At 42.2% G+C, this 19522-nt stretch overlaps 1 protein-coding gene across 1 annotated transcript in view; it reads left to right on the top strand.

The window, feature by feature from the left end:
* LOC139371028 (sodium channel protein type 8 subunit alpha-like) overlaps window positions 1–17077 on the top strand; it is a 116551-nt gene extending 99474 nt beyond the window's left edge. The window contains exons 23-28 of the mRNA XM_071111055.1: window positions 10786–11070; window positions 12780–12833; window positions 13018–13155; window positions 14693–14797; window positions 15014–15284; window positions 15644–17077. Coding sequence (XP_070967156.1) covers window positions 10786–11070; window positions 12780–12833; window positions 13018–13155; window positions 14693–14797; window positions 15014–15284; window positions 15644–16806 — 2016 coding nt within the window. The 3' untranslated portion in view covers window positions 16807–17077. The remainder of the gene's footprint in view (window positions 1–10785; window positions 11071–12779; window positions 12834–13017; window positions 13156–14692; window positions 14798–15013; window positions 15285–15643) is intronic.
* Window positions 17078–19522: the final 2445 nt, after the last annotated feature.

Genomic DNA, 19522 nt, shown 5'->3' with positions numbered 1-19522 from the left:
AAAATATGTAAGTGCATGGGGCATATGAAGAACATATCAGATTTTCTAGTAAGATGTATATGTATGAAAGTAACAACTTGGTTGTCAACAATGGAACATGTTTGCTAAATACCTTTAAGGTTGGAGAACATGTTTGCTAAATACCTTTAAGGTTGGAAAATTATACAATTTATATGTAAGTAAATAAATTTGATTTTAATAAATAAATAATAAATAATTGGGGCCACCTTCATTGGGGCCAATTTGGAGCTCATCGGCTCAATTTGGGCAGCCTACATGGGACCAATATTTTAGCCGGCATTGGGCCCACATCGTGCCAATGTGGGCATGTTTGCTTGTACCCGTTTCTAGTGAGTACAATTATAGAAAACTGAATGTGTAAGCCGAGCCATTGGGCAGGGCTTATTTGTTGAAGCCTTGGCACGTGAGACACCTACACCAAGTGAGACTCATAGTAACATTTCTCACAGCTTAATATGCCGCAGTTTGTTATTGGTTTTGAACTTCACTTAGTTTCATCAGTCAATTTCCTGTGTTGGATTTTACCAGTACTGGTTGTTATTCTTTGAAATGTTGGTGTTTGATGGGGTTGAGGTCAGGGCTCTGTGCAGGCGAGTCAAGTTCTTTCACACCGATCTCAACAAACCATTTCTGTATGGACTCGCTTTGTGCACAGGGGCAATGTCATACAGGAAAGGGCCTTCCCCAAACTGTTGCCACAAGGTTGGAGCACAGAATCGTCTAGAATGTCATTGTATTCTGTAGCGTTAAGATTTCCCTTCACTGCAACTAAGGAGGCTGAACCATGAAAAACAGCCCCAGACCATTATTCCTCCTCCACCAAACTTTACAGTTGGCACTATGCATTGGGGCAGATAACGACTGCCACATGGCGAAGTGTGATTCATCACGCCAGAGAACGTGTTTCCTCTGCTCAAGAGTCCAATGGCGGTGAGCTTTACACCACTCCAGCTGACGCTTGGAATTGCACATGGTGGTCTTAGGCTTGTGTGTGGCTGCTCGGCCATGGAAACCCATTTCATGAAGCTCCTGACAAACAGTTATTGTGCTGATGTTACTTCCAGAGGCAGTTTGGAACTGTAGGGAGTGTTGCAACCGAGGAGAGACTATTTCACGTGCTACGCGCTTCAGCACTAGGCGGTCCCGTTCCGTGAGCTTGTGTGGCATACCATTTCGCTGCTGAGCCGCTGTTGCACCTAGACGTCCCCACTTCACAATAAAAGCACTTAAAGTTGTCCGGGGCAGCTCTAGCAAGCCTAAATTTGACAAACTGACTTGTTGGAAAGGTAGCATCCTATGATGGTGCCACATTGAAAGTCACTGAGCACTTCACTGAGCTCTTCAGCTCTTCAATGTTTGTCTATGGAGATTGCATGGCTGTGTGCTCGATTTTATACACCTGCCAGCAACGGGTGTGGCTGAAATAGCCAAATCCACTCATTCGAAAGTGTGTCCACATACGTTTGTATATATCTCAGCGTTAACCATCTGTACATAACAATGTGAAGCCAAGCCCTAGAAACGCAACTCTTATTCATGTCCCTTGATGTCAACTTCTAAGTTTTATAGTCTCTATTCAAACCGTATCCCGGAAGTTCTGCGTTACAGCGTGATTTAAATTTAAAGGCAACATGCGCATTAGCGGAAACTGCATTATTTGTTGATTTGTTGATTTGGATCCCCATTAGCTTTTGCAGAAGCAGCAGCTACTCTTCCAGGGGTCCACCAAAAATACAAAACATTACAAGTAACAAAACACTGATACACTGATAGACAAGGACAGTCAGACAAATAGAAAATACAATGATACGCAAACAATACAACAACAAAAATGACAAACAATACGAATAAAAATGTATTTGTGTGTTAGTGTGTGTGTCCCCTCACAGTCCCTGCCGTTCCATTTGCGGTAAACGCTGCATATGTCGTATCAATCGGAAATGACCTTTTAATTTCTATCCTGCAATCTGTAAATCTTCAGCGATACAGACTGAATAGAGCCCTAAACCTCCATAATACAGGATCATTCTGCTATTATTTGACTGATAATGTCTGAAACATTTACTCCATGTTACATGCATGTAATACACATACACCAGAGAACCATGTTTCCCTTCTTGGCAACAGCAGTCGGCAATAATAGAAAAACAGAACAACAACCACTGACAATAGTAGTAGTTTATTTTATTTTTTTACACTCACTTATTGATAAGGTATACTTACAGTGCCTTGCGAAAGTATTCGGCCCCCTTGAACTTTGCGACCTTTTGCCACATTTCAGGCTTCAAACATAAAGATATAAAACTGTATTTTTTTGTGAAGAATCAACAACAAGTGGGACACAGTCATGAAGTGGAACGACATTTATTGGATATTTCAAACTTTTTTAACAAAACAAAAACGGAAAAATTGGGCGTGCAAAATTATTCAGCCCCCTTAAGTTAATACTTTGTAGCGCCACCTTTTGCTGCGATTACAGCTGTAAGTCGCTTGGGGTATGTCTCTATCAGTTTTGCACATCGAGAGACTGAATTTTTTTCCCATTCCTCCTTGCAAAACAGCTCGAGCTCAGTGAGGTTGGATGGAGAGCATTTGTGAACAGCAGTTTTCAGTTCTTTCCACAGATTCTCGATTGGATTCAGGTCTGGACTTTGACTTGGCCATTCTAACACCTGGATATGTTTATTTTTGAACCATTCCATTGTAGATTTTGCTCTATGTTTTGGATCATTGTCTTGTTGGAAGACAAATCTCTGTCCCAGTCTCAGGTCTTTTGCAGACTCCATCAGGTTTTCTTCCAGAATGGTCCTGTATTTGGCTCCATTCATCTTCCCATCAATTTTAACCATCTTCCCTGTCCCTGCTGAAGAAAAGCAGGCCCAAACCATGATGCTGCCACCACCATGTTTGACAGTGGGGATGGTGTGTTCAGCTGTGTTGCTTTTACGCCAAACATAACGTTTTGCATTGTTGCCAAAAAGTTCAATTTTGGTTTCATCTGACCAGAGCACCTTCTTCCACATGTTTGGTGTGTCTCCCAGGTGGCTTGTGGCAAACTTTAAGCAACACTTTTTATGGATATCTTTAAGAAATGGCTTTCTTCTTGCCACTCTTCCATAAAGGCCAGATTTGTGCAATATACGACTGATTGTTGTCCTATGGACAGAGTCTCCCACCTCAGCTGTAGATCTCTGCAGTTCATTCAGAGTGATCATGGGCCTCTTGGCTGCATCTCTGATCAGTCTTCTCCTTGTATGAGCTGAAAGTTTAGAGGGACGGCCAGGTCTTGGTAGATTTGCAGTGGTCTGATACTCCTTCCATTTCAATATTATCGCTTGCACAGTGCTCCTTGGGATGTTTAAAGCTTGGGAAATCATTTTGTATCCAAATCCGGCTTTAAACTTCTTCACAACAGTATCTCGGACCTGCCTGGTGTATTCCTTGTTCTTCATGATGCTCTCTGCGCTTTTAACGGACCTCTGAGACTATCACAGTGCAGGTGCATTTATACGGAGACTTGATTACACACAGGTGGATTGTATTTATCATCATTAGTCATTTAGGTCAACATTGGATCATTCAGAGATACTCACTGAACTTCTGGAGAGAGTTTGCTGCACTGAAAGTAAAGGGGCTGAATAATTTTGCACGCCCAATTTTTCAGTTTTTGATTTGTTAAAAAAGTTTGAAATATCCAATAAATGTCATTCCACTTCATGATTGTGTCCCACTTGTTGTTGATTCTTCACAAAAAAATACAGTTTTATATCTTTATGTTTGAAGCCTGAAATGTGGCAAAAGGTCGCAAAGTTCAAGGGGGCCGAATACTTTCGCAAGGCACTGTATAACATCTCGAAGGCCTTGTTATGAAGAGGGAACCAGGTCCATCATCACATTATTATGATGCCATTTAGTGAGGTTAACTCCCTAATCTACTCATCAAGGTAACTAAATAGGTGTAGTTATTGAGGTCATTTGTCATAATCAATACACATTCTGAGGGGAACCTTCAGCAAAGTCCACTCTCACTGTCTTGTCAAGGTGGGACCATGGCTCTGTAAATGAGCCTGTATGACTGTGCATGCCAGGCTCAGCTCAGCCCTCTAAGAGCTTCTGGATGTCCTGCATTAAAACATCAAATGTACATCGCCAGAGCATTACACTGTGTGCTACTGCTGATACCGCCACCGCTTATCTGTGTATGACGGGGGGAAGATAAGGGCATGGTTTGGGGAGAAGTGGAAGTGTCAGCTGCTTTCCATTGTACTGCTTTTGTGACAGATTGGCCAGACGTTCTATGACTGAGATATGTGGATAGGCCTACTCTCTTAGAATTGGTGGACTCGAGGAACCCTGGAGATCCTCAAAGAACCATGGAGTTCCTCAAGAAACCATTGCTAGTCAATGGTTCATATTTGCACCTTTGGTTATTTGAGGGGTTCTTGGAAGAACCTTTAATGTTTCAATGTAGCAAAGAGTTCCTAAAGGAACCCTGAACCAGAGGCATGGCTGAGGAGGGGCATGGCTTTCAGATAGATATTTTTAGACAACCCGTTAGAGTGTATGTAATTCCAATTAATCTGTTCTATTGTCATCACATGTTAAGGTGGAGCATTGACAGTTTTGTAACATCAATTAGGCTTAGAGAGGTCCCTTAAGAGCCTATGCAAATCCTGAAGTTGAAGTAGTTACCACTTTATTGCTTTATGTAATCACCAATGTTAAGAAAGAATGTTGGGACTTGTTTACATTTTCACATTACATCATATATCATAAATAAACTGTCAGCAAATGTCAAAAACTTTCAGGAACTAAATATACATAATTAACCGTTTTGAAAGCAATTAAAGTTAATAAAGATTAGTTGTGAGGGTTGGGATGGGTCCTTAAAAAATATATATATAATCCTGTTGTTCCAAAAGCCTCTCCCCAGGCGCTTCGGCACAACCAGTCTGTTCAAGTCGCCAGGACCGTGTGTGCATGTGCGACATCCCATCCTCGGGTCACTGCAGCCTGTATCGCCAGGATGGACCTTGGCACTGGCTCGGCCAAGCAGAACAGACCAAACTGCGCAAGATGTTGGGGCAATGAAACCTTTAACTGACAACCCTGTGCAGTAGATGATAAATGAGCCATAGACAATACACATGTGAGAACACACATTCAACAGCCAATACTCTGGTTATCAAAGTACAGTGCTGCCTGAGGGTCTGACCTCCATCTGCTTCTTTGCCTGAAATGGGATACCTAGTCAGTTGCTCAGCTGAAATGTGTCTTCCGCATTTAACCCCTCTGAATCAGAGAGGTGCAGGGATTCAGACAGAAAAATATTGAGAAATCACACATAAATGGCAACAATACATTTTCGAGGTTTAGTGTTGGGTTTGGCTCTGGCTGCTGTCAGGCGATGCCCATTCCCATACCCCAACAACAAAGCTTGGAGCCCAGTCCCAGAGTGTGCCGCATGCCATTCCGCACTGCCCCGAAAATCAGGTGCAACCAGGATCTGTATCACTAGCTTATTTTCCTGCAATGGCTTCAAACACAGAAAAGAGAGAGAAATCACATATAACAAATGGTAACAATACATTACGAATTGCAATCAGAGAAAAGGAGGGGTGAAGCGTCGAAAGACATATCAACCTTTGTCCACCTTCCAAGACCTCAATCAACCTTTTGGGTTAGTTTTCCTCTGTCTGCTTGAGGTCGGAGAGTTTGGGACTCTTGGTGGACTTGTTCAACATCGCTTCACTATCAGTCTTACAATCACAGTCAAATGCTGAACTTTCACTGCCATTACTGCTACCACTGCACATTCCTGGGCTGTCTGGCAGGACTGCAATGGGGGAGGGGGGAGTCTCCTACCTCCTCTTCCCCTCCTCAGGGTGTGCCCCCAGCCGGAGAGCCAATTGGCTCCAGTGGCGGGAAAGTGAAACTGGCAGGAATTTGAAACTTCCATCTCTTCCCCTTTAATCAGCACACTAACTGCTGCACTCCCTGCCTCTGTTTCCTTACCTGCACCTTCACCACATCCTCAACAATGACCAACCCCTGCACAGTACTCGTAATACGGGGGCTGCTTGGGGGCCATTTCTATAGAGATGGGTCACCTTCACAGAGATCGCACGTTCTGTGATACTGGTACTCCAAAAAGGAGTGGCCCAGTCCCCTGCACACCACCTGCTGGCAAATCTCATCTAGGTGCCCCTGCTCTCCATACTTACTACATAACTTCAGTTGGCCCTGATTAGGAAAGGGTAAAAATGACAAAATACAATTACAAAATACCATTAAGATCCATGTGTCAAAATAAACAACAAAATTACTTGTTAGAAAATTATTTCATTAGAATACTTGTATTTTAAAACACAGAAATACATTTGCAAGTAGCCAGCCCGAACAACAACAACATTCTCGGTCACAAAAATATTTTACTTGCTATGACATGTTGTTTATCTACCTTGGTTAAAAGTTCATTTGTGGAATTTCTTTCCTTCTTAATGCGTTTGTGCCAATCAGTTGTGTTGTGACAAGGTAGCTGTGGTATACAGAAGATAGCCCTATTTGGTAAAAGACCAAGTCCATATTATGGCAAGAACAGCTTAAATAAACAAAGAGAAATGACAGTCCATCTTTACTTTAAGACATGAAAGTAAGTTACTCCGGAAAATGTCAAGAATTTTGAAAGCTTCTTCAAGTGCAGTTGCAAAAACCATCAAGCGCCATGATGAAACTGGCTCTCATGAGGACCGCCACAGGAAAGTAAGACCCAGAGTTACCTCTGCTGCAGAGGATAAGTTCATTAGAGTTACCAGCCTAAGAAATTGCAGCCCAAATAAATGCATCACAAAGTTCAAGTAACAGACACATCTCAACATCTACTGTTCAGAGGAGACTGCGTGAATCAAGCCTTCAAGGTCGAATTGCTGCAAAGAAACCACTACTAAAGGACAACAATAATAATAAGAGACTTGCTTGGACCAAGAAACACGAGCAATGAACATTAGACCGGTGTAAATCTGTCCTTTGGTCTGATGAGTCCAAATTTGACTTTTTGGTTCTAACCAAGAGTGGGGAAACGGATGATCTCTGTATGTGTGGTTCCCACCGTGAAGCATGGAGGAGGTGGTGTGATGGTGTGGGGGTAATTTGCTGGTGACACAGTCTTTGATTTATTTAGAATTCAAGGCACACTTAACCAGCATGTCTACCAGAGCATTCTGCAGCGATACGCCATCTGGTTTGCGCATAGTGGGACAATCATTTTTTTTCAACAGGACAATGACCCAACATACCTCCAGGCTGTGTAAGGGCTATTTGACCAAGAAGGAATGTGATGGAGTGCTGCATCAGTTTATCTGGCCTCCACAATCACCCGACCTCAACCCAATTGAGATGGGTTGGAATGAGTTGGACCACCAGAGCAGATGCAAAAGGATTGGGGCCCTATTCAGAATCAGGCAGCGTGCATACAATCCAACACTTACGAGTATATTACTTGCTAACGTTTAATCTGTGGACAATATTGTAGACGAGTTTAGGGCGAGGATCCCCTTCCAGAGAAATATCAGGGACTGTAACATACTCTGTTTTACGGAATCATGGTTTTCTCTGGATATATATTGTCCCCGTCCATTCAGCCAGTGGGCTTCTCCGTCCATCGTGCCGATAGGAAGAAAGAACTCCGGGGGAAAAAGAAAAGCGGTGGGGAACTTTTTCATGATTAACAACTCCTGGCGTGATTGTGGTAACGTACAGGAACTCAAGTCCTTTTGTTCTCCCGATCTGGAATATCTCAACATCAAATGCCGAACATGGACATGTACAAACACACAAGCTACGACCTCCGTAAGGCAATCGAAGATGCAAAACAACAGTACAGGTACAAAGTGGATGCCCAATTCAACGGCTCAGACATAAGAAGTGGCAGGGACTCCAGACAATCATAGATTATAAAGGGAAAACCAGCCACGCCGTGGACACAGACTCCTCGCTCCCGGACGAGCTAAACACCATCTTCACCCGCTTTGAGGAAAACAGAGCTGCCAACGCGGGCCCCAACGCTCACAAGGACTGTGTGCTCTCATTCTCCATGTCCGACTTGAGTTAGTCATTTAAGCGTGTTAACCCTCGAAGGGCTGCCGGCTCAGACGGCATCCCAACCCATGTCCTCAGAGAATGTTCAGACCAGCTGGCTGGAGTGTTTACTGACATTAAATCTCTCCATATCTCAGTCTATTGTTCCCACTTGCTTCAACATGTCCACCATTGTTCCTGTACCCAAGAAAGTGACGGTAACTTAGCTAAACTAAACTTCTGTCATCATGAAGTGCTTTGAGAGGCTAGCTAAGGACCATATAATCTTCACCTTACCCGACACCCTAGACCCACTACAATTCACATATCGCCCCAACAGATCCACGGACAACACAATCATCCTATCCCGCCTGGACAAGCGAGATGCATATTTAAGAATGCTGTTCATCGCCTACAGCTCAGCCTTCAACACCATAGTGCCCTCCAAGCTTTTCACTAAGCTCAGGGCCCTGGGCCTGAAACTTTCCCTGTGCAACTGGGTCCTAGACCCCAAGTGGTGAAGGTAGGCAACAACACCTCTGCCGTACTGATCCTCAACACAGGGGCCCCACAGGGGTCTATGCTCAGCCTCCTCCTGTACTCCCTGTTCACTCATGACTGCATGGCCCCGCACATCTCCAAATCAATCATCAAGTTTGCTAATGACACAACAGTGGTAGGCCTGATTACCAACAACTAAGAGACAGCCTACAGGGAGGAGGTGAGAGCCCGGACAGAGGCGTGCCAGGAAAATAACCTCTCCCTCAACATCAACAAAACAAAGGAGCTGATCATGGACTACAGGAGACAGCAGAGAGAGCACGCCCCCATCCACATTGACAGGGCCGCAGTGGAGCGGATCAAAAACTTAAAGTTCCTCTGAAACGGTCCCTTCACACAGACAGCATGGTGAAGGCGCAACAGCACCTCTTCAACCTCAGGAGGCTGCAGAAGTTTGACTTGGCCCCAAAGACCCTCAAACATCTATAGACGTACCATTGAGAGTATCCTGTCAGGCTGTATCACAGCCTGGTACGGCAATTGCACCTTCCACAATCGCATGGCTCTCCAGAGGGTGGTGCTGTCAGCCCAATGCATGACCTGGGGCACGCTACCTGCCCCACAGGACATCTACAGCATCCAGTTTCACAGAAAGGCCAAGAAGATCAAGTTGGACCTCAGACACCCGAGCCACGGCCTGTCCACCCCGCTACCATCTAGAAGGGGAAGACAGTACAGGTCCATCAAATCTGGAACTGAGAGATTGAGAAACAGCTTCTATCTCTAAGACATCAGATTGTTAAAACAGTTACCACTAGCCGGCCTCCTCCCAGTAGCCTGCTCTGAACCTTAGTCACTGTTCTAGCCGGCTACCACCCGGTACTCTACCCTGCACCTTAGAGACTGCTGCCCGATGTACATAGAGTCATTGAACACTATGTACAATGACATCACTTTAAATATGTTTACATATGGTTTCACCCACTTTTTATGTATGTACTTTATTCTAGTCATGGCTCATCCTATACAAAAACATCTGGATTATGTGTGTATTGTTTTTTTTTTTATTGCTAGGTACTGTTGGAGCTAGAAACAAGCATTTCACTGCACCTGTGATAACATCTGCATATCTGTGTATGCAACCAATAAACTTTGATTTGAAACCAACACCACCCACAGCTAAGCAAGCTAGCAGGCTAACAAACAACCACAGCTGCCACCAATTATTTACTTAAACAAGGGCTAAAGGGGACAAAAGGAAGAGAAAGGAAAGAACATTTGTTGGCCAACTGAATCCAAGTGGGGCAAGTTAGCCAGCTGGTAGCAGGCTCAAACTGAAGGTTAACCAGCTTGCTAGCTAACAGACTTAAGAACTCAGCGCTAACAAACAATTGCTATACTAGACTACCCAGTAAGTATAAGCAATCTAGAAACAAAAACTGAGAAAACCAGGAAATAAGGAAATAGGAGGCTAACACATCCTAACAATGATGCACCTGTAGTTTCCCTGACAGCCACTCCACCTGGTTGCAAAAAACAATGAAAGCTGAAGTACAAACTTAACAAGATCAACAAGTATAGCATTTACTCTAATGGGTGACCACAAATAACTACCTGAAAGCCACACCTCCAATAAGCCACGTCTCCAATCTTATAATAGTCTGCCACCTCTTCAATATATTTTTTTAAAAGGTTCAAAATTGAAACCTTCTGATCAAAAAAAGGTTCCGGTTTGAACCATTACACAGGGATTTCTCAAAGACCCTTTTCTGAGGGGTTCCTCGAGGAACCTTTTCGATCTGGAAATAAGCCATGTCTCGGCGTGGTAGTTTTTAAAACCCCAAAAGGTCCTTCCAGGCATCTTTACTTCAAAGAGTGTATTATCTGCATACACATTAAAGGTTTCAAATAGGTACACCTGATTTATGCGAAAATGGGACCTCAATCCCAGTATTCACTGTGCTTTGTCCAAGTTAACCTCATTGGTGACATCAGTTGCATATGATATTGTAGAGTAATAGCAACACATAAGGAAATAGTCAAGATAAAAAGCTATAAGGCGATAGTCAAGATTAACCAAACTGATGTGCAACTCACATTATCTCTGCGAGGGAGTGGGTTTATGTTTGTATGTATATGTGTGAGTTGTATCTCATGCTGCTCCCGTTTCCCTGGTCCCGTGTGTAGGTGGTGGTGAATGCCTTGGTGGGAGCCATCCCCTCCATCATGAATGTGCTGCTGGTGTGCCTCATCTTCTGGCTCATCTTCAGTATCATGGGGGTCAACCTGTTTGCAGGGAAGTATTACTACTGCTTCAACGAGACCTCAGAGGAGAACTTTAAACCGGACGTCGTCAACAACAAGACAGAGTGCTTTGCACTAATCAACGCAAATTACAGTGAGGTCAGATGGAAGAATGTCAAGATTAACTTTGACAATGTGGCTGCAGGATACCTGGCTCTTCTACAAGTGGTAAGTACAAGGTCTTTCCTACAGTCGTGTCTCTGACTTCCTTAATGTGATGACAAGCTATTTTAGGAAATCGATTACCTAACATTTGATTGATTACGTGATTGAATTAAAGCATGCAACAATTAACTCGTTAATAACCTGGGGCACCACAGAAGAGTTCGTTTATATAGAGCGGCTGGCTATCTCCTGAAACTTTTATATCAATAGCAGTCAATCAGTCATGTATTATTCTTTACCTTCTATCAGTCTCATCTGAACGCCATAAAAGTCTTGGTTATCTGTACGAACCCGGCCTTTACTATGAATCATCCATACACAAATTGGCTCAATTATATATTTACTATCTAATTAAACAATTACAGAATATACAATACATAATAACATTATACAGTAAATACCATCCCTAGTGGACTAAACAAAAACAGTTTGGTTATAACATGATAGATTCAGAAAGAAAAAGGGGACAAAGGAACATGGGTCTCTATCTGACATGGGAAGCTATTTTTGCATAAATATGAATACATATTCACTTTAACAATCACTCTTTTGGATAAAGGAATGTAATCAGTATTTACGATTGAGCTAGTGATGTGAGGCTCTGGTTTGCACAGTCGAGGTTGCCATTGTCCTTTGTTGATTCTGCCGGGTCGTCGTGGAGTGAGATGTTCATCTTCGTCGGTCAATGTTCTTACTAGATTTGCTACCTTTCCAGTTGCAGTCTGTTAGGCTGTAACCTAGGACTCACGTCTTCTTGAGTGATCAATAGTTCAGAGCTCATACCATTTCACGTGTGGAGCAAGCTCTCACGTTTTCTGACCTGTAGAGTTGAAATTAAACTTAGCCCTTTTTAGTATTTGGAACTGAGGTGACTTTGGGTCACAGAGCTTTTATAGAAATGTAGAAAAGGGGTTGGTTCATCATTTCCAACCAATGTCTATTCACTTGGGCGTAGCCACTGGCTGGATACGAGTTACCGTTAAAACACACCATTTTAAGTTTAGAGGACTTAATCACAATGTTATATTTTCAAAAGTTTTCTTATACTTCGTTATAACATTTTATCCAACATTCATTTTATCCAGCAAGCCTCATAACTGAGGAACCCATATAAACAGAGTTAGGGTAATGTGGCTGTATTGTCTTTCATGAGGTCACAAACATGAAACAAAATGGACAGGGTCGTAGCTGACTTCTCCACCGACCTTTTACACATTCTCCAAAATAGGAATATTGTTCAACTCTCAAATTCTGGGATGTAGTAGAATTGGGCGGGAGAGTCCTTTTATCTTACTGTGAAACTCTCTCTCCACACTGCATGGTCAAGGAGAGAAGTGTCTCTGCACGGAATTTATGACTGGGTGTTAAAGTCATAATGCTGCCCCCTCCTAACAGGAGGGGGGTCACATCTCTGCTAGAGGGCTAGCTTCATGACACTATTGATGTTCTGACTTTTCACTCCTTTGGCCCCTTGCCCCTCCCACTTTGGAGAAGGTCAATGTTGAACGGTACTTAGACTGCAGAAGTCAATAATCATATTTTTTTCAGTCATTGGCTTCCTACTGTACCTCTATGTCCTTCATCTTGTAATTTTCCTCCTTCCTTTTCAACACCTCATCCTAATTTCCTCTATTTCTGCTTAACCTTAATTCTTCTTCCTCACTTTTCTTTCCCCCTTTTTCTCACAACTCTATATATCCCCTTTCCCACAGGCCACGTTTAAAGGCTGGATGGACATAATGTATGCTGCCATTGATTCTCGGAAGGTAAGCCTGACACTTGAGATTTGTCTTCCTTTTGTTTGGTGGTTGGTATTGTGTGAACAGATGTAACATGTTCCAGAAGAACCTACCAATATTAACTTGTTTGGAAAGGGACTTTTGAACCCACAAAGGGGAATGTAATGAGGGAGAGTTTGGAGCTTGAATGTGTTTTTCCTGCTCTCTGTAGGTGGAGGATCAGCCGATCTATGAAGACAACATCTACATGTATATCTACTTTGTTGCCTTCATCATCTTTGGCTCTTTCTTTACCCTCAATCTCTTCATTGGTGTCATCATTGACAACTTTAACCAGCAAAAGAAAAAGATAAGACCTCTTTTTCTTATTCAAGTTTCAAGTTTTAATGTCACATGCACAAGTACAGTGAAATGCCTTTCTACGCAAACTCAAAACCCAACAATGCAATAATCAATAACAATGTATTACTAGAAAAAAGACATGAAATAAGAACAAGAAATATGAAGGCCTCCTGAGTGGCGCAATGGTCTAAGGCTGTGCCACTAGAGATCCTGGTTCGATCCAGGCTCTGTCGCAGCCGGCCGCGACCGGGAGACCCATTGGGCGGCGCACAATTGCCCCAGCGTCGTCCGGGTTAGGGGAGGGTTTGGCCGGCAGGGATGTCCTTGAATACCATGAAATTGGGGAGAAAAAAGGGTATTATGAAATACGTAAGTAAGCATACTATATGCAGGAAATATTTTTCAAAAGTCAGTTCCAATACCATATTTATAATGTGCAGGAATGCTGGAGTGATGGCGGTAGATTATGTAAGGAAACTAGGCAATAGGATAAAAGCTAAACAAAGTAGCAGTCGTGCTTTTTCACAAGTATTTTGCTACACTCACATTAACATCTGCTAACCATGTGTATGTGACCAATAACATTTGATTTGGTTTGATTGCATAGTGTGTGAGTGGGTGTGCATAAATGTATGTGCATATTATGTGTGAGCAAGAAAATTCCTTGGACATGTTAATAAGATAAAACTATACTGAACAAAAATATAAACGCAACATGCAACAATTTCAAAGAGAGGAAATCAGTCATTTCAAATAAACTCATTAGGCCCAAATCTATGGATTTCACAGATATGCAGCTATTGGTCACAGATACCTTTCAAAAAAGGGGCCTCCCAATGGGCGCAGGATTTCGTCACAGTATCTCTGTGCATTCAAACTGCCATCGATAAAATGCTTCATTGTCTGTAGCTTATGCCTGCCCATACCATATTCCCACCTCTGCTATTGGGCACTCTGTTCACAATGTTGACATCAGCAACATGCTTTCACACATGTCACCATACACGTGGCCTGGGTTTGAGGCCGGTTGGACGTACTGCTAAATTCTCTAAAATGAAATTGGAAGCAGCTTATGGTAGAGAAATTTACATTCAATTATCTGGAAACTGCTCTGGTGGACATTCCTGCAGTCACCATGCCAATTGTGCACTCCCTCAAAACTTGAAACATCTGTGGCGTTGTGTGACAAAACTGCACATTTTAGAGTGGCCTTTTATTGTCCTCAGCACAAAATGCATCAGCGTAATGATCATACTGTTTAATCAGCTTCGTGATAGGCCACACCTGTCAGGTGAATGGATTATCTTGGAAAAGGAGAAATGCTCACTAACGGGGATGTAAACAAATTTGTATGCAAAATTTGAGAGAAATAAGCTTTTTGTGCGTATGGAACATTTCTGGGATATTTTATTTCAGCTCATGAAACATGGGACCAACACATTACATGTTGCATTTATAGTTTTGTTCAGTGAAGGTTAAGAACAAGTTCCCACATTATTTGTCTCAACAAGGTTGTAACCAGATGTTTTCCTGTGTCCCTTTACTTTGGAGGTCAGGATATATTCATGACAGAGGAGCAGAAGAAATACCACACTGCCATGAAAAAACTTGGCTCAAAAAAACCACAAAAACCTATACCAAGACCATTGGTGAGTCTCTTCCTTTTACCCAAGGGCTACTTTGGGGGAGGCGTAAATGAGGTGTTATCTCATTATGGTAACATTCAAAAGACATGTTGAAAACGAAACTTTACTAACAAACAGACCTTCCAGAATGTCCCCTTACCAAATGTGCCTCGCTTTAATTTGTTAAACCTACTAACGTTTATTTATCCATCCTCCATTCTTTTCTCTATTTTCTCTCAGAATAACTTTCAGGGCCTGGTATTTGACTTCGTAACGCAGCAGGTGTTTGATATATCTATTATGATGTTGATCTGCCTCAACATGGTGACCATGATGGTGGAGACGGACGATCAGTCAGAAGAAACTGACAACATCCTCTACTGGGTCAACTTTGTCTTCATTGTTATTTTTACTACTGAGTTTGTGTTAAAGCTCTTTGCCCTTCGCCACTACTACTTCACCATTGGGTGGAACATCTTTGACGTGGTCGTGGTCATTCTCTCAATTGTTGGTCAGTAGTGATTTCATCCCTTTATTGTCTTATATGCCTGGTATTTGTGTGCTAGAACCTGAATTGCTGTTTTAATTCAAAGTACTAGAAATGGGTTGCTCTATTTTCTATCAAAAATCATGTGTCTAGAAGTATCACATTATTATGAAATTTGTGGCCTGGGAAAGTGAGATCATGTGTTAACATCTCCCCCTAGTGGCCTACCAGTAACAGGACAGTTTGTATTATTATTATTAGAAAAATATATGTATGACAGAATGTTATGGTTTTAAGGAAACATACTAAAAAGATTGCAGAACATATCAACAATCATACATTTCTCCATATCCTCTTCTTTCTCTGTGTGCTTCTCTATCCAGGCATGTTCCTCGCAGATATCATTGAGAAGTACTTTGTCTCTCCGACCCTCTTCAGGGTGATCCGACTGGCCCGAATCGGCAGAATCCTGCGTCTGATCAAAGGGGCCAAGGGCATTCGGACTTTACTGTTTGCTCTGATGATGTCACTTCCTGCCCTGTTCAACATCGGGTTGTTACTCTTCCTGGTTATGTTCATCTTCTCTATCTTTGGCATGTCTAACTTTGGCTATGTCAAGCATGGGGCAGGAATCGACGACATGTACAACTTTGAGACATTTGGCAACAGCATGATCTGCCTGTTTATGATCACCACATCTGCCGGCTGGGACGGTTTGTTGTTACCCATCCTCAACTACCCACCAGACTGTGACCCACAACTGGAGAACCCAGGTGCACCAAATACTGGTGACTGCGGCAACCCCTCGGTTGGGATTTTCTTCTTCGTCATGTACATTATCGTCTCCTTCCTAATCGTGGTCAACATGTACATTGCCATCATCCTTGAGAACTTTGGCGTTGCGACTGAAGAGAGTGCCGACCCGCTCAGCGAAGACGACTTCACGACCTTCTACGAAATATGGGAGAAGTTCGACCCAGACGCCTCGCAGTTCATCACCTATGGCAAGCTTGGAGACTTTGCAGACTACCTCGAGCACCCGCTCCGTGTTCCAAAGCCCAACACCATCGAGCTGATCTCCATGGACTTGCCCATGGTGAGCGGGGACCGGATCCACTGCCTCGACATTCTGTTTGCATTCACCAAACGGGTACTAGGCGATACCGGAGAGCTGGACATGCTAAGGGATCAAATGGAACAACGCTTTATTGCGGCGAACCCGTCCAAAGTGTCTTATGAGCCTATTACTACTACTCTGAGGCGCAAGCAGGAGGACGTGTCGGCCAAAATCATACAGCAGGCCTACCGAAACTACCTGGCTAGACGCGGCTTCAAACGCAAGCGCAGACCTGCCAGTAACAATAATGTGAAGAATGGGGGGACGAATCCGGAAAAGGAAAAGAAGGAGGGTACGCCCTCCACTGCCTCTCTCCCCTCCTATGACAGTGTAACCAAACCTGACAAGGAAAAACAGGATGAGAACGAAGGAAAGGGAGGGAAGAAGGAGGCCAGAAACCAAAAAGCCGTCAGGGAATCTAAGTGTTAGAATATCGTAATAATAATAACAGTAATAATTATTATAATAATATAACTTCAAACAAAGCGAGAGGAAACCATCTAATCCACAGATGTACAGATTATTTCATTTGCAAGTAAGAAAAATAATAATATTAATCATTTTGTTTACAGACTTCATACTATTGATGCAGAGGGAAGCAGCTCAGTCTCTTACAGCTTGAAGACACTTGAACTTGATTTAATCTAAAAAAAACAGACTGTCTGACATTGTTGCATCTAGACCACTGATCTTAACAAAAGGGAATGAAAAACAGACAAAATATGGAAGAAATGTCTTTGTTTGCAAAAGGGCAGATAGTGGACTACACATAAGGAACAGAACTCTTCACTAAGAGGAATGAATGAGAAACGCTGATAAGGGATTTAATGTGTGGGATTCCCGCCAGCAATGGATTCCCATGGAAATACAGAGCTATGCAGGAAAAACATGGAAATACTGCTTGACTTGAAGAATCATCTTCCAAAAGCAGCCAGAAGGGCCTCTGTATCATTTAATTTAGACATTCATGGAGGACATTTATGGACATTATCACTCTGTATGAACAAACAGAAGAACGGCTGAGAAGAGAATAACAAAGACCCAGAGTAGCCTAATGTAAGTTTTTTTTATTTGGTTTGTTAATGCTGAATATACTTGTGTCTCCACATCATTTGAGTGGCAAAAAAAAGCAAAAAGGTACAAAACAAAAACAACAAACATTTTCACTTAACTCTTCTTCTCATTCTATCTTTGTTATATCCACATCAAAAGGCTTTTTCTACATGGGCTTTCACATCGATTGGTTATGGGGCTGTTTATTAAGGAGTCATCTTGGGCCAAGGGCTTACATTTACTCAGTCAGATTTCCAAACAAATACATAGATAATTGTGCTTGTTCAGTGCATAGTAATTACTTGCATGATGGCATGTTTTGATCAGAAATCTTGCATGAATAATCATAGTCCACAAGACACTAATACTCAGAACACAACAGTGGCTCGATTATAGGTTTGAGGTTGTCCACTGTCAAAAATTCAAAGTTAGAAGTAAATCATTAGTATTATGATGAGAAACTTTGTGTCGAATGAATACCAACGTTGTGGATTTTATTAGGAGAAATGCAAACTAATTGTATTGCTGCTATGGGATGCAGAAGAGATGGGATTGGATGTCTGTGTGTATTTGGTGGATTGTTTTAAGAGAAAAAAATTATCATGTAAATCTTAAAAAGCTTATATTTATAATTTGTATGCAGCAATATCACTTACCTAATTGACCATGCCATCTGCCTTTGTTTTTGTGTTGGACGAGGGCATTGTGGGAGTGTCTACATTGGTAGGGAATTGACAGGTGTAGCAAGCTAGTTTTGATTTCAGATTTTTCTCTAAGGCCAATTTAGACTGTTCTACAAGGTTTAAGTGAGGAAAGAATGTTGTGTTTGTTTCCAATAACTGCTGTGTTTTATTTCTTTACCATGTGCTGATTCATTTCTACATGTTGTGATGGTTTACTAGTTTATATAATTTTAACATGTATTTTCAGACATAACTACGAGGGAGTTAATATTGGGCTAGGAAATGAGAGAGAAATAGAAATTGGTGTATAGGGTTAATTATACGAGGAGAAGCCAAAGAGACCTGCCTTGTTACTCATGGTCACCCTTTGTCTTTGGAATGGGAGTGGGTGAACAGTACCCCCCTGCTGCCTCTTCTGTTCTTCGCTGTCATTGTTAGACGGAGAGACCCTAGAAATATACGCAATGCTTGAAGAGTTCACCCCTTAATCTCAGGAGATATTACAGATGTATTATAATGAGCTCTGCAACTAATTGCAAGTGAAAGTGATGATGAGAGTACTTATGAAAACGCATTTTCCTGTGATTTGGTGTGATATTATGCCACGCTGTTGGACTATGGTCTCGGCTGGCAATAGCTCGGGCAGTCAGTCTGTCAGAGGCCATTCGAGCTTCCTTAAAAAAAACATTTCGAAATATAGGGCAAGAAGCATCTCTTGAAACGGCAACATTTTGCTCGCTTGTAAGGGCAGTGTTTTGAAAAGGTAGCGGATTATATTTGTGGTTTTGTAGCTTTGGACTTAGGTCAGGTCTAAATAAAATATAACAATAATACTGCTCAACCCAATAGCAATCAGAGGTACTTAGGAAACACTGTGAGGAGATGTCATGAGAGGTAATATGGATTTGTTTGTTTGAGCAACACACTAAATTCTGTCAGAGGCAAACAGTATGTGAGCAATGGAGAGTAGGCCCCATAATACAATATTTGTGAAAAATGTGCTCCAAAACCCCTCATCAGCCATTCACTCCACTAACGTAGAAAGCACACCACGTAACAAATACCAAATAATGAACAGAGCAGACCCCAGGAAGAGTCACTGCTGCCTTGGCAACAGCTAATGTGGATCCTAATAAAAATACTAAAGGTACTACACCCAAGCTTTTGCACGTTCTGGTGTGCAGTGATGTCACTTCATATTAATTAATAAATCCCCTTCTCAAGTTTTATAGTCCAGTTGCTGCATGAGAGCTCCAAAATCATTGTGGGTGTTAACTTGAACCAAATAAAACTCTGAATGACAAGCATAAAAGCTACTGCCTTCCATTTTTTTCTCCATGCCCATCAAGGATATACATGTATAGATGTGTAAACAGAACAAATAAAAAATATTACACACATTCATTTGA

The sequence above is a fragment of the Oncorhynchus clarkii genome, chromosome 17, assembly GCF_045791955.1.
Source record: "Oncorhynchus clarkii lewisi isolate Uvic-CL-2024 chromosome 17, UVic_Ocla_1.0, whole genome shotgun sequence".
Lineage (NCBI taxonomy): Eukaryota > Metazoa > Chordata > Actinopteri > Salmoniformes > Salmonidae > Oncorhynchus > Oncorhynchus clarkii.
Note: the sequence above shows the minus strand (reverse complement) of the source record. Positions and strands in the feature narration are given on the sequence as shown.